This window comes from Bufo gargarizans, chromosome 5 (assembly GCF_014858855.1).
Source record: "Bufo gargarizans isolate SCDJY-AF-19 chromosome 5, ASM1485885v1, whole genome shotgun sequence".
In the NCBI taxonomy this organism is placed as follows: domain Eukaryota; kingdom Metazoa; phylum Chordata; class Amphibia; order Anura; family Bufonidae; genus Bufo; species Bufo gargarizans.
In genome coordinates, this window is record NC_058084.1 from 43,365,018 (window position 1) to 43,379,938 (window position 14,921).

A 14,921-nucleotide genomic window follows, 5' to 3' on the forward strand; every position below is an offset into this window, starting at 1 on the left:
CAGGCTCCACTTCTCTGACAACCCCTTGACCAACAGCTGTCACGTGCCATTCGTTAATCACTTGATTGCAGAAGCCACCGGCCTCAGTAGTCACATGCTGCTCATGAACACCTGACTACTGAGGCTTGTGATTGGCTGCAGTGGTCATGTGAATGGTATGTGACTTCATGTTGCAATCCCAGTGGGGACCGGAGAAATATGGACAGAAGTGGCAGTGTGAGGGTTGCAAGTCAGGGTTTTTTCTTTATGTCATACAACCCTTTGTTCTCTCTTGGAAAATCCTTTTAAATCTACTTTCACACTTGCTTTTTTGATGGGCCCGGCAGGGTTCAGCAAAAATGCTTCCATTACTGATAATACAACCATCTGCATCCGTTATGAACGGATCAGTTTGTATTATCTTTAACATACCCAAGACGGATCCGTCATGAACTCCATTGAAAGTCAATGGGGGACGGATTCTTTTTCTATTGTAGCATCCCATGCTGCGGTTTGCGCTCCAGTATGAGAATGGAATAGAATGCATTTTGAAGCATTCTTTTCTGTTCAGTTATGTTTTGTCCCCATTGACAATGGGGACAAAACTGAAGCGTTTTCAATAACAGGAAAATAGATCTCAATAACAGGAAAATAGAAACGCTAGTGTGAAAGTAGCCTAAGCTGCTGCATAATGAGAACAAGCTACCATAAAATACTTTCCATCAGATTATGGATTAAGGGTTTTAATGGATGAGTCCAAACTTTTTGGTAGATAGATATTAATCATTGTGAATGCTTCTTAATGATCAGTTCCTCTTTAACATTTTACACCTCTCTCTACAGCCAAATTTTGTGGTGATCCTGGGATACCTGCCAATGGAAAACGTGAAGGCAAAAGCTTTATCTTCCAGTCCGAAGTATCTTTTGTTTGCAATCCATCCTATATTCTGGTTGGTTCTGGCACTAGGATATGCCAAGCAGATGGAACCTGGAGCAGCTCACCTCCACGCTGTATAGGTAAATCTAATCTGCTATGCACGCTTATCCTAACCTTATATTTTAAGAAAGATCATAAGACCTGCAAAAGCTTCATAGATCTCATGTGTCAATGGTAGTCGATATTTTTTATGGAAACATCAATACTTTTTGGGTTGTGCATAGTGTTGCAGCTAACTTTGATTCAAGAGATTGGGGCTGACCCGAAATACCGGATACAACCTCTAGACAAGGCTAGTGATGTTTATGGTAATATTTTTTTTTTCTGGTTTTCTAAATGATAACAATATTTATAACTTCTTGCAACCTAATAGAATTTAAATGAAATAATGCATTGTTAGCACAGAAAGAACTAATTTAGCTGCTAATGTGAGGCTATTTATTAAGAGTTCCGAATTCCCATCACATTTTTAATAAGGAAAGCAGCTTTATATTTATACTTTAATTTGCCTGTTCTTTATTAAACCACTATACGTTTCTGATGAGAGTTATCAAACAACTCACTGTGATAGGAAAATTAAGTTATTTTGTGCAAGTATCACATTAAACACAAAATGTGAAATTGTCTTATCTAAATAGCTTCATTTCTTAAAGAGGACAAGTAATAGCTCCTGAGATGTCTATTTTTAGTAATTACCTGCCTACTCCTAATGCATTTTTAGCAGTCTGTAGTGAAGGTCCAGATACGTTTTACCAATTGGGGATGTGTCATTGCATAGTCTGACCCTGGCAGCACTGATTGGATAGGAAGGGGAAAATAAAAATGATATAGCTCTTGGAATGTGATCATGATATAGATAGATAGATAGATAGGATCCAAAATTAAAAATAATAGATCCAGGACTGATCCATTTAAAATCTCCAAACTTTAAGTAACCTTTTTAAAGCATGAAGAGAAAATGCTAAGATTAGATGCCAAAATGGTTTAATGTTTCAAATCTAAGTGGTTCTGTCTCATGGCATACGTTAGGCCAGGATCACTAGAAATCTGCACTGCCCAATGTTTGGCCAGTTCAATCACCTATCCATCTGTGCTCGTTTGCACTGGCCTGATTACATAGGCTGATGAAACCTGAATATGGGAAGTGCAATTGCTAAACCTTACTTTATTAAAATATAAACTTTAATATATGTATCTAAAAAGCCAAAGAATACCCCTAGATACCCCTAGATACAATACGTCTAATATTCAGACATATAGATATTAACCATAAGATTATCTCTGACAGACATTTTAACTGTGGTGGGACAAAGTGTGCTGTTCTTCTTACTCACAATTTGAAGTCTCAAGCATCATAGACAAGAGGATCAGTGGTGTAGGTTTTACTGGACAAGATAACCTCACTGTCCCTATTAGATCCCTCGCCTATCACTGCCTTTAGGCAGAGCATCCGCCCGAAAGGGGCAAACCCACCTCTTGGTGGCTAAGCTCTTTCTGATATCTATTGATGCCCTATCTGAAACTTGAGGTATATGTCCCAGAGAAAGAAAATTGTAAAAAAACATGTTGCAAATAATCCTGTTTTTTACTACTATTTTTTCTCTGGGACATATACCTCAAGTTTTAGATAGGTCATCAATAGATATCAGAAAGAGCTTAGCCACCGAGAGGTTGGGTCGCCCCTTTCAGGGCGGATGCTCTGCCTGTAGGCAGGGATAGTTGAGGGATCTAATAGGGACAGTGAGGTTATCTTGTCCAGTAAAACCTACACCACTGATCCTCTTCTCTAGGATGCTTGAGACTTCAAATTGTGAGTAAGAAGAACAACACACCTTGTCCCACCACAGTTAAAATGTCTGTCAGAGATAATCTTATGGTTAATATCTCTATGTCTGAATATTAGATGTATTGTATCTAGGGGTATTCTTTAGCTTTTTAATTAGATCAATGTATTAAAGGTTATATTTTAATAAGGGGAGGTTTTGTATGTTAAGTTATATTATAATACCCTTCGCTACATTTGCTTATTTAAGTGTAGTTTTGTAGAAGTGCAATTGCTACCACAATCATTTCTCCCTTATTCATTTCTAATGAATATTAGCAGTACATCCCAGATTACATAAGGGGATATGCTAATTGGCTGCTCGATTATAGGGGCCAATCAGGAGCGATAAGGGGCAAAAATCAGCTTTCCTATGAACACTTGTACCAAATAATTGGACCACAAATGCTGTCTAATAGGGTCATTACATACAGTATACTTTGGGAAACAATCACTTAGGTTGTGCCGGATCTTTTTTCTCTTTAATTTGGATTTTTTTACACCTCAAAAGCCAATGAGGCATTTGTGCATGCCAAGGGATTTCAGGGCATGGATAATATTTTGTAGAGGAGCAGGTTAACATAACTATATTTTTATGCATTCATTGATTAATTGAAGCTCAGTTTTGTCATTAAAATCAATCTAAAATTTTGTGTATTAAAAAATTATGGTGAGATTTACATTTTCATTCCTTTTTTATTTAAAAATTACATTTTTGAATATTGAAAATTGTATGATGACAACATTGCAGGCTTCAATCCTACAATTCTTCTAAAATGTATTATTTTATAATGTGTGTTGCTTTAAAAAAATGGTTCCACTAATATTCTAATTTCTTCATCTTTTCAGAACCTACCTTGACATCTTGTTTAAACCCAGGGACGCCACGTCATGGTTTCCAAAATAATACTTATGGTTTTCAGGTAAAATGTTGAATATCTTATTTAGATGACAAGTGTATCATTTAGTTACATATTTATTCTTGTAATAGACATTAAGCCCGTTACAGTAACGGGCGCTAGAACAGTAGCGCATAAATATTAGTAGGAACAATGTATATAAAATGGCACTGGCACTGACTGGTGGCTGTGGCTGGTGGCTGAGGCCGTTGACTGTGGCTGAGACTGACAGTGCAGCACACACAGCCCCCTCCCCCCAAGTTATGTGGCCATTTATTTCTGAACAGCTCTAAACGCCGGGCGCTCTCCCCCCTGTACACGCCTGTTGCATAGGTATGGGCAGCGCAGGTGGTGTCCGTGCATATGTGCCGATTGTCCGCCGCGTCGTGCATGTGCATTTTACATCTGCACACACGTACGGACACAACGCAGGCACAGAGGCTTTTATTATTATAGATTGTATGGGTTCTATTGGATTCTCAAACCCTGCCATCAGCTGTTATGGTCAGGGAATGCCACATCTCTTGCAAAAGAATTACAGCATTACATGGTGACCAGTCAAATTAATAGTTGACTGTGTAAGTACTGGACAGGTTAGGAGTACCAACTGGGAGAAGCTCTTTACAGAATTCTGGGTCATGAAGGGTATCCTACTACATGGTTGAGTCAGATTATTATGACCATTTCCTAAATGTTGACGTTGGCAGCGAGTAGCTCATGAAGAAAGTCATTTGTCATAAGCTGGCTCAGTGGGTATATAAGGTGTGCTATAGACTGTCTACATACATATCCCTCGTTGCGGTCATGGGTAAAAGGGCTGATTTATTAGAGTTGCAAAAAGAGATGATTATTGGCAATATTAACAATCCAGTTTGCAATACATATTAATTTTGTGGTTTTATCTTATTGTCAGGTTGGAAGAGTTGTTCAATTCTCATGCAAAAAAGGATATATCTTGCATGGATCCACCACTCGTACTTGTCTTCCAGACCTGACCTGGAGTGGCATGCCAACAGAGTGTATCCGTAAGTTTTGGAGAATGGTTGACATTGATATAATTATTTTTTAAATTCTAAATTTAAATTCACATCACTAATGTGAATTAGCATTTTCTTATACTCAACCCTCTACAAGAGTAACTAAGTGTATAGAGTGTGCTCACCGCAGCAGCCCGCTCCTTACAAATGCAGATAAATAATGCCATACATATATGTCATTATGCGTTAAGGGGATTAAGGGATTTAAACGAGGATAGGCAAATGCAGCAATGTGCAATACAGAGCTCCTGCCTGTCCTCACTGCGCTAAAGCCTGATATAGAGGTTTTAACCCTGGGTGGTTTAAAGATGGTGCCCGCTCCTGCCCACTGCAGGCGCCATAGCTGCCTGCTTCTTTTAGCCTGCGGCTCGTGTCCACAACCGTCAGTAATGCTGATCTCGGACATCTGAGCGTGCTGAAACCGAAAGTGCGCACTTTTGGCTGTGCTCCGGCTCCCCCATGTAGAGATCTGAGGAGTCGGAGCATGTATGCAGCAGCCCCTGTCTTTATGAATGACAGGAGGCTGCCGCAAAGTATTTCCTATGGAGCTCTTGCTTGTAATAGGGCTCCATAGGAAAGAAGTAAAATCATCATAGATTCCAATGCAAGTGCATTGGAGTTTATGATAATAGCAATCTAATGATTGCATGTTATAGTTCCCTATTGGAACTATTAAAAAAGTGTAAAAATAAATAAAAAAACATTAAAATTCAAATCACCCCCCTTTTCCCAAAATAAAAATAAAATAACTAAAAAAATAAAAATATCATGGGTGTCGCGATGTGGGATATAAAAATATATTTCCCATACGGCAAACAGCAAAAACGGAAAAAAGTTTCCAAATGGGCAATTCGCCGTTTTTTGTCGCTTCATTTACAAAAAAAAAAAAGTGACCAAAAAGTCATACACACCCCATAATAGTATCAATGAAAATTTCAGATCACCACGCAAAAATAAGCCCCCAAATAGCTCCATAGACATTATTAAAAAAATAGGGGTCAAAATATGGCGACAAAAAAATAAAACAGATTTTTTCCCACTTAATTTTTTTTTATCACTATTAAAACGCAAGAAAAACTGTATATACACTCACCTAAAGAATTATTAGGAACACCTGTTCTATTTCTCATTAATGCGATTATCTAGTCAACAAATCACATGGCAGTTGCTTCAATGCATGTAGGGTTGTGGTCCTGGTCAAGACAATCTCCTGAACTCCAAACTGAATGTCAGAATGGGAAAGAAAGGTGGGCTACAACAGCAGAAGACCACACCGGGTACCACTCATCTCCACTACAAATAGGAAAAAGAGGCTACAATTTGCACGAGCTCACCAAAATTGGACTGTTGAACTCTGGAAAAATGTTGCCTGGTCTGATGAGTCTCGATTTCTGTTGAGATTCAAATGGTAGAGTCCGAATTTGGTGTAAACAGAATGAGAACATGTATCCATCATGCCTTGTTACCACTGTGCAGGCTGGTGGTGGTGGTGTAATGGTGTGGGGGATGTTTTCTGGGCACACTTTAGGCCCCTAAGTGCCAATTGGCCATCGTTTAAATGCCATGGGCTACCTGAGCATTGTTTCTGACCATCTCCATCCCTTCATGACCACCATGTACCCATCCTCTGATGGCTACTTCCAGCAGGATAATGCACCATGTCACAAAGCTTGAATCAATTCAAATTGGTTTCTTGAACATGACAATGAGTTCACTGTACTAAAATGGCCCCCACAGTCACCAGATCTCAACCCAATAGAGTAGCTTTGGGATGTGGTGGAACGGGAGCTTCGTGCCCTGGATGTGCATCCCTCAAATCTCCATCAACTGAAAGATGCTATCCTATCAATATGGGCCAACATTTCTAAAGAATGCTATCGGCACCTTGTTGAATCAATGCCACTTAGAATTAAGGCAGTTCTGAAGGTAAAAGGGGGTCCAACACCGTATTAGTATGGTGTTCCTAATAATTCTTTAGGTTAGTGTATATATATATATATATATATATATATATATATGGTATCTCCGGATTTGTACTGACCTGTAGAATAAAAGTAACTGGTCAGTTTTATCGCACATCGAACGTCGCAAATAAAAAACCCTTAAAGCTGTAATGTAGTACTACATCATATGCCATATTAAATGGTGGCGTTGGAAAGTAAAACTTGTCCTGAAAAAACAAGCCCTCATATGGCTATGTGAACAGACAAATAAAAAAGTTATGGCTCAGGGAAGGCCGGGAGTGCAAAACTAAAACAGCATTTACTGCGACATAGCACATACTGTATAACACAGAATCTGTTCTCCGCATATAGGGCTAAGTTGTACATATTCTGTATGCTCTGCAATGAAAAGCACTGCAGAAAGACCTAAACCTCAGGGGCCTCTTTTGCTTGTAAAACTATAAAATCAATAAAGAAAGTATATTAAGAAAAATTATTAGGACATTTCTGGCCGTTAAAAAATGGCCATTTTTGTATAATCATTTTTTAACCATATTTTCTTAAGCAACATATCCATAATATTTGATCTCTGCTCTTGACCCCAATATGTCACTCCTCCCATCTCACCAAGCTGAGACTTGAGGTGATATCTAAATGGGTCTTCCCACAATCAAAGTGTATCCCCTATCCATAATATGAGTATCTGATTGATGGGAATGGTGTCCCCCCTCATGAAAAAGTGGGCACCCCTGTTTGAATGGCTTGCAGATCGAGTAGGAACACTGCCCATCCATTCAGAGTCTCTGGTACTGACGGAGGTAGCCTTGTGCAGAGCTTTGCCTATCTTTTGTTCTTATTAAGCAGGTTCCTACTATGTCATTTTGGAGATGTATTCCACATTGCATCTAAATGATCCAAGTTCTTCCATCAACTATAAAGCATTGTCGCAATTTCCTAGATAAATAATAGTAATGAGTTTTAGCTCTGTCGCTTACCACTTGTTTATTCTACAGCCCACAGCTGCAAGCAGCCAGAATCTCCATCACATTCAAATGTTGTTGGAATAGATCTTCCGTCACTTGGTTATACATTAATTTACACTTGCCAGCCGGGATATCTTCTCTCGGGAGGGACTGAGCACAGAATTTGCCAGCCAGATAACACATGGAGCGGAAAAGTTCCAGTTTGCACAGGTAATGTAATATTACTTGTCTTGAAACATTTGAATTATTTGTACTTGGCAGAAAAATCTAATGTGAGATTTTTGTTTTTTTAATGCATTCATTCATCACAATGAGCTCCATGTAAAATGAAGAAAATGGAAATCCGACTTTAACATTTTTATTTAAAAATGTCTAGTATTATGAGCCAGATATTACCCCCTTAAGGACGCAACATATATTGGACATCATGGGAGAGCAGGGGTGTACGCAGATCTCATAGGGCCCCATAGCAAAACTTAGTATGGGCTCCCTGCATCTATTTTCCTGGTGTATGTGCATCAGTCACTCTTAGACAATGCCGAACATGTGTAATGCGCCAGATTTCTGACCCAAATATTTTTTTTTTAAATCAAGTGGAAGAAATTTTACATACTAATATAGTATATTTAATTAAATACAAATTGTAATAAAAAAACATTGCTTTTGGCCTCACTCACTTTATCCGACTATATCACATAAAGTGGAACAGATGCTTCAAATATATGGAGCTCATATTCTGAGCACCAAACTTCTCAATGCATTTACACCAGAAAGCTGGAAAAAAATACACTGATACAGGGCTTTTTTTCTCAAAGAAAAGGTGGTGGAACTCCCCCCCTCCCCTGGCCACGCCCCTACCCACCCCTAGGACCGCCCCCTAAAACTGCCCCTTTAGAGAACAGGGATGCAAGTAAAATTTTGGGGGGGGGGGGGGGCTATAAAAGTCCAGCCCAGCAAAGAAACCCCCCAGATGGGGATGGCACTGTTAATGGGGAATCTGGGGATGGCACTGTTAATGGGGGATCTGGGGATGGCATCCACAGATCCCCCATCCCATAACAGTGCCATCCACAGACCCCCCCACCCCATAAAAGTGCCATCCACAGACCCCCCACCCCATAACAGTGCCATCCACAGACCCCCCCACCCCATAACAGTGCCATCCACAGACCCCCCCACCCCATAACAGTGCCATCCACAGACCCCCCACCCCATAACGGTGCCATCCACAGACCCCCCCCTTAACAGTGCCATCCACAGACCCCCCCCACCCCATAACAGTGCCATCCACAGACCCCCCCCATAACAGTGCAATCCACAGACCCCCCCATAACAGTGCCATCCACAGACCCCCCCATTACGGCTCCAGTACAGACTAGTTATAAAATGTGTACAATTAATAAGGATTCTATTCATGAGGCCCCCTCTGTAGTAGAACATTCAATATAGCCATCCTACTCACAGGGCTGTTATCTTAATGCAGGGCGGCCGGGCAGACGAGCGGCAGCGTCACTGACTGACGTCACGTGCCTGCGCCGCCTACTTCATTAATAAAGTAGGCGGCGCAGGCACGTGACGTCAGTCAGTGACGCTGCCGCTCGTCTGCCCGGCCGCCCTGCATTAAGATAACAGCCCTGTGAGTAGGATGGCTATATTGAATGTTCTACTACAGAGGGGGCCTCATGAATAGAATCCTTATTAATTGTACACATTTTATAACTAGTCTGGAGCTGGGGGCCGGAGCACAGTGAACGCACCGGCCCCCAGCTCCTCCTCCCAGTCCCTCCCCGCTGATACATCGCAGCCTGCGATGCTGGAGCATAGCAGGCTGCGATGTCAAAAGGTGGCGGAACGCCGTTCCGGTGCGTTCCGCCAGAAAAAAAGCCCTGGATACATCTCTTCTATTGTAGCCACCACTAGGGGAAGCTACAATGGAAGCTACAATATTATTTTTGCATTTAACTTTCCCTAGTGGTGGCTGCATGAAAATGCAGTGTTTTTAAGCAGGGAACAGTTCAGTACCCTCTCCCCAATATAGCCATCGTGTGGTCTACCGTTTTTGCAGATTGGCCACTGGGACTAAGTATTTTCTTTCACCTCTTTGCATTTCAAAAGTTATGCAAGCCTTAATGTTTTCCCATCGAAATATCCATATTAGGACTTGTTTTATTTGGGAGAAAGTTTTTTTGTCTGTTTTTAATGTCACCTTTTTGGGATACATATAATGTATCATTTAGTTAGTTAGGTAGTTAGTTTTGATGTTCAGCATGAAAAAAAACAATTCTGCAATTTTTTTCTGGGTGTTCACCAGGTGGTATAAATCACATATTCATTTTATTCTACATTTTATTCTACGAGTCAGTACAGTGTATTACATTTGTATAGTTTTTATGATATTCTACTTGCATAATAAAAGTATTTGATTTTGATGCTGTTTTGCTGCATTTAAAGACCCATAACTTTTCTATTTTCCCATTGACAGAGATGTGTGAGCTTCATTTTTGCAAATGGGTCAAATGGGTAAATTTTCAATTCTTTTGGTGCTATTTCTGGGTACATACAACTTTTTTATTCATGTTTTATGAGAGATCATTTGAACAAAAACCACAAATTGTGGCATTATTTTTTATATCTTTTTTTCAATGTTCATCTTATGAGAATATTGATTTAATTTTCTTGCATGGCCTTTACAAATTTGGCCATTTAAAAAAAAAAAAAGTTATATATTGGCATCTGAAAGGGAGAAAATGTGACTTTTATTTTTTTCTACTTTAATTTGTTTGATTTAATTAATTTTTTAAGTCTTAGTAGGGGACTACCAGAACTGCCATGTCAACTCCCTCCTGTTTATACTAATGATCACATCAACAGGGAGTCTTCTACATATTTTTTGTTAGATGCCATGTGCAGCATTGACTATGGCATATAAAAGATTAAACTTAAAGAATCAGCACCAGCTCCAGAGTGAGAGCGAGGTGCCAGCTAGCACCTACATGTGATGCTATGAGGAAAGCTCCTGAGTCCATGTCATCTCTGCAATAGATAGTAGATATGTACTACTATAATGGTGCTAGGCAGGAAAAGGTTAATATTCAATTACCAATTATTTAATATTTATATTTAGTATCTACAAACTTTTTTAAATATTTTGTCATTTTTGACAATCACATTTGATTCTTTTGATTAGATTTTATTTGGATATTTACTTTTCTTCTAGCTAGTACATTTTTGGGGCACTTGAATCCCTTGAATAATGTATAGAGCCAAAATGTTAGCATTGTGTCGATGTCCCAATATTTATGGACCTGACTGTAGTTGGTTCAAGAATGGTGTGGATGTCTTTCCTGAAAGTAATAATATTACAAACAACGAGTACCAGATTCTGGAGATGAGATGTTGATTTAGCAATTTATTCCAAATGAGGAGTCAGGAAGGAATTTCCATATGGGACAATTGTCATCTGCCTCATTGGGACTCTTACCTTTTTCAACAAAGCAGGATTATAGTTGGGACTAGATGGACCTGCAACTTTTTTATTCTTATTGTCTATGTACTTGTATAAGATAGTGATTCCTTTAGTACAAAAGTAGAGTTAATATATAATTAATTAAAGGCAAGGGACCTGTCTTCATGTTATAGGCAGAAATCGGGCATGTTAAAGGAGTTGTTTCATGAAAAATATTCTACAGTATTCAAACCAGGACCTGGATCTGAATAGTTTTGTACATGTAAAGAAAAATTTAGTATAGCCCTAAGATATTCAATAAAATGTATTTGTATAGAGCCACCTGTTGATTGTTCTTTTCTTCACTTATCTGTCCACCTTACTGAGGTGGTTGCTAGTGTTTAGAGAAGTTCTTGAAAATTTTATTCAGCTGCTTTGCTAAATTTTACAAAAGAAATTTCTTTGTGAGGATTTACTTGTCATGAAGTGCATTTCTTTGCAAGTAGTGGGTGCAATGACAGGAAATGGCGATTCTACCGCTCATATGCCGCCTTTATCGCTGATTGCGGCATCTGACATTAATATTAAGGACGGTATCGCAAAGAGTCCGCCCCTGCCATCTTGATTGAATATCCAGTGCAAAATCTCCCGCAGTGTGTGATGACATCATTACGTCGGCTGGCATGGTGATGTCATACGTCAGTTACAGATATTTATGTGCATCAAAACTTGACTAGAATGGCTCGTATGAGATGAATCTGAGATGTTGTATCCGCTGATATGCTGGCAGTGCGCAACCAGCAGGGAAATTATGTATCCATCCTGCTATGAGATAATAGTAGGAACATCCACTATCCAGATAGAGTAAACTGAGTGACTAGCTAAAGTTTTAAATTGCTTTTCTAAATGACTGACTACTATAGTAAAATAAAATAAAAGTTAAGTTTTAATGTTATAAAGGTGTAGGAATAAGCGGTGTTAAAATTAGTCCACACGGACACCAGTAGTAGTAATACAATAAGTATAAACACTGCATCCTCCATTATAAGGGAAAAATATCAATAAAAAAGTTTGGTAAAGAAGACCCACAGAATTTACAAGAGGAAAAAGATTAGAGGCATAGAGGTTTAGGACTAGGGAAAAGGAAGGAGATGAATTAAAGGTATTGGGATTAAGGTCAAGTAGGTGGGGAAGGAGATACATATTTGAATTCTGTAGGATCGGAGGAGTATGGATTTGTGAAATACTTATTATGGGAATTGAATATGTAATCCATATTAGGAATTAGGAATAAGCGGTGTTAGAATTAGTCCACACGGACTCCAGTAGTAGTAATACAATAAGTATAAACACTGCATCCTCCATCATAAGGGAAAAATATCAATAAAAAAGTTTGGTAAAGAAGACCCACAGAATTTACAAGAGGAAAAAGATTAGAGGCATAGAGGTTTAGGACTAGGGTTTAGGACTAGGGAAAAGGAAGGAGATGAATTAAAGGTATTGGGATTAAGGTCAAGTAGGTGGGGAAGGAGATACATATTTGAATTCTGTAGGATCGGAGGAGTATGGATTTGTGAAATACTTATTATGGGAATTGAATATGTAATCCATACATTTGACTAATTTTGCTGCAATTCATCTCCAGGTTACAAATATTTAAGAAATACATTTAATATGATAAATACAAATATGATATTGTATGCAATGCATATAACTAAAACCAGCATCCTATAAATGTTTTACTGAACTAATAATTTATATCGTTTTCTAGCTGGTTCTAAGCCATTCGAGAATAAAACAAAGCCAGTTATGGGGACTTCAGGTCCAAAACTAAGTGGTAAGTATAGTAAACCTTTAGTAGCTTTTAAGACTAAAGGTCAAAATCTAAAAGGTTTCAAACAAGTTTTGTTTATTGTTTAGTATTGTCTTTTTAATAATGTTTGCTAATTTTTAATAAATATATTGCTTTCCATTTACAAGGGAACTCATGAAGAAATCAACACACATTGCCATTTCGGTTCACTAACATTTCCTTAAATCATGCGCAAAGCTGTGAATCTAACACACCATGAAATGTGAAAACGATTTTCCCACATAGCATCAAGTTAATTAGTCACAAAATGGGCTAATTGATTTGCTCATCACCGGTACTTACCAGGTTTACAGTTTTAAAAGTTAAGAATAAAAAATCTTCCAGTTCAAAGGATTACAACCAAGTGTTATTCTAGTGTGAACAGCTTGTTGAACAATTGACCTACAATGTGCAGATTATTTTTATTTTTTTGTAGTTGTAGTGATATAGTTTTACTTATTTGCATTTCTTGTTTTGGCTGAATACATTAGGTACATTTAGTTTGTAAATTATGCAGATAAAAAAGAGACAGTGTCTTGATACATAATTCATTTGGTCAATATGATTACAGTAATGGAATAAAAACGTAAAGCTTTTAGGATAATTGGTAAATGAAATTCTATTCTTATGTGTTGTATACATTTATGGCGACTGAACAGAAAAGAAACATGTATGACCACTTACTTATGCCTTGTAAAGTCCATTTCAATTCTCAAAAGCTTGATTGGGTGCCCCACTAGCTGCTGTCAATGTCTAAATGTGTTCAGAGGTTTCCTAGCCACATCAGAAAATGTCCTATTGTTAACTAATGCCAATCGCAGAATTTCTATAAGAGGAAAAATGGGGGGAAAAAATTATAAAATGAAGGCAAGTTTCACCCTTGAAAACAGATGTTTTCTGGCAGAAAATGCAGGGAATTGGCCAGACAAAAAATGCTGCATGCAGCAGTTTTTTCCCCGGACGATATCCGGTTAATTCCATGTTCTATGCCGAAACAGCCCACCAGAGAGGCAGCCAAAAGTGGAAAACTAGCCTAACTTCAAAAATAGTATTTTTGCTTTTTTCCCATGAAAAAAAAGCTAACAACATTTTTAAAATTGTAAAACTAAATAGGAGGCTGTATATACAAAAGGTTAACTATAAACTATGGTACACTGTGAGCTCTTAGGCCTCTTATCAGGCCTTGTGACGTTGCATTCATTGGTCATGTGGCCTAGGTGCAGCTCATTCCCATTCAAGTGAAATGGACTAAGCTGCAATAGTAAGCGTTGACGTTATACAATGGTCGGCACTGGGTAGGCTGCAAGGAGGCCACAGGTGAAGGGGTTTTCTAGTGACATGATGAACAGTGCTCAACAAATTTGGTGCTAAAAAGCACAAATGTGAATCACTGAAGTTCATTTGTAGTGACTGTGATCCCCACATTTAGATGTGTAATTTGTTGATTGCCATTCACCTTGCCAAATCCATGTCACACTGTCCACCATTTTGTATGGGTGTTTTTAAAACTTTTTTGTAAAGCTGTAATTTTGGGGTACATAACACTTTTTGGTCGCTTTCTTTTTTTTTGTGGCAAATAAGAAAAAAAACCACAATGGTGTATTTTTTGTTAACAATGTTCACTTTGTGGGATAAATTATTTGATAATTGTGGGTCCTTACAGATGCGGTGACACCATATATGAAGGGGACTTTTTTTTGCATTTATTTTATTTAATAAAACTTTATTTTTACTTTTTTTTTTAACCATTGACTAGTCCCACAAGGGGACCATAGCAGACAATCTTTTGATGTCTGCTATAATGCATTGTACAGTTTATGCTGTACAATGCATTATTTTGTGCCATACTGACAATCACCATCAGGGTGTTCAAAGCGGCGCAGCCTGATGTGAAAGACTGTAGGCAGGCCTTCATTAGATCCCAGTCTGTTGTGCACAGACTTTGGTACCCTGTTTGCTTATTCATGGGTTACTGATGGGAGACAGAGGGAGTCTGGTCTCTCTGTAACTACTTAGATACTGTG

The 14,921-nt window shown here is 38.5% G+C and overlaps 1 protein-coding gene across 1 annotated transcript in view; it reads left to right on the forward strand.

Moving 5' to 3' along the window:
* The window catches only part of CSMD3 (CUB and Sushi multiple domains 3), a 1,090,172-nt gene that overhangs the window by 1,060,548 nt on the left and 14,703 nt on the right, over nt 1-14,921 (forward strand). The window contains exons 59-63 of the mRNA XM_044293228.1: nt 823-996; nt 3,588-3,661; nt 4,551-4,662; nt 7,631-7,810; nt 12,817-12,882. Coding sequence (XP_044149163.1) covers nt 823-996; nt 3,588-3,661; nt 4,551-4,662; nt 7,631-7,810; nt 12,817-12,882 — 606 coding nt within the window. The remainder of the gene's footprint in view (nt 1-822; nt 997-3,587; nt 3,662-4,550; nt 4,663-7,630; nt 7,811-12,816; nt 12,883-14,921) is intronic.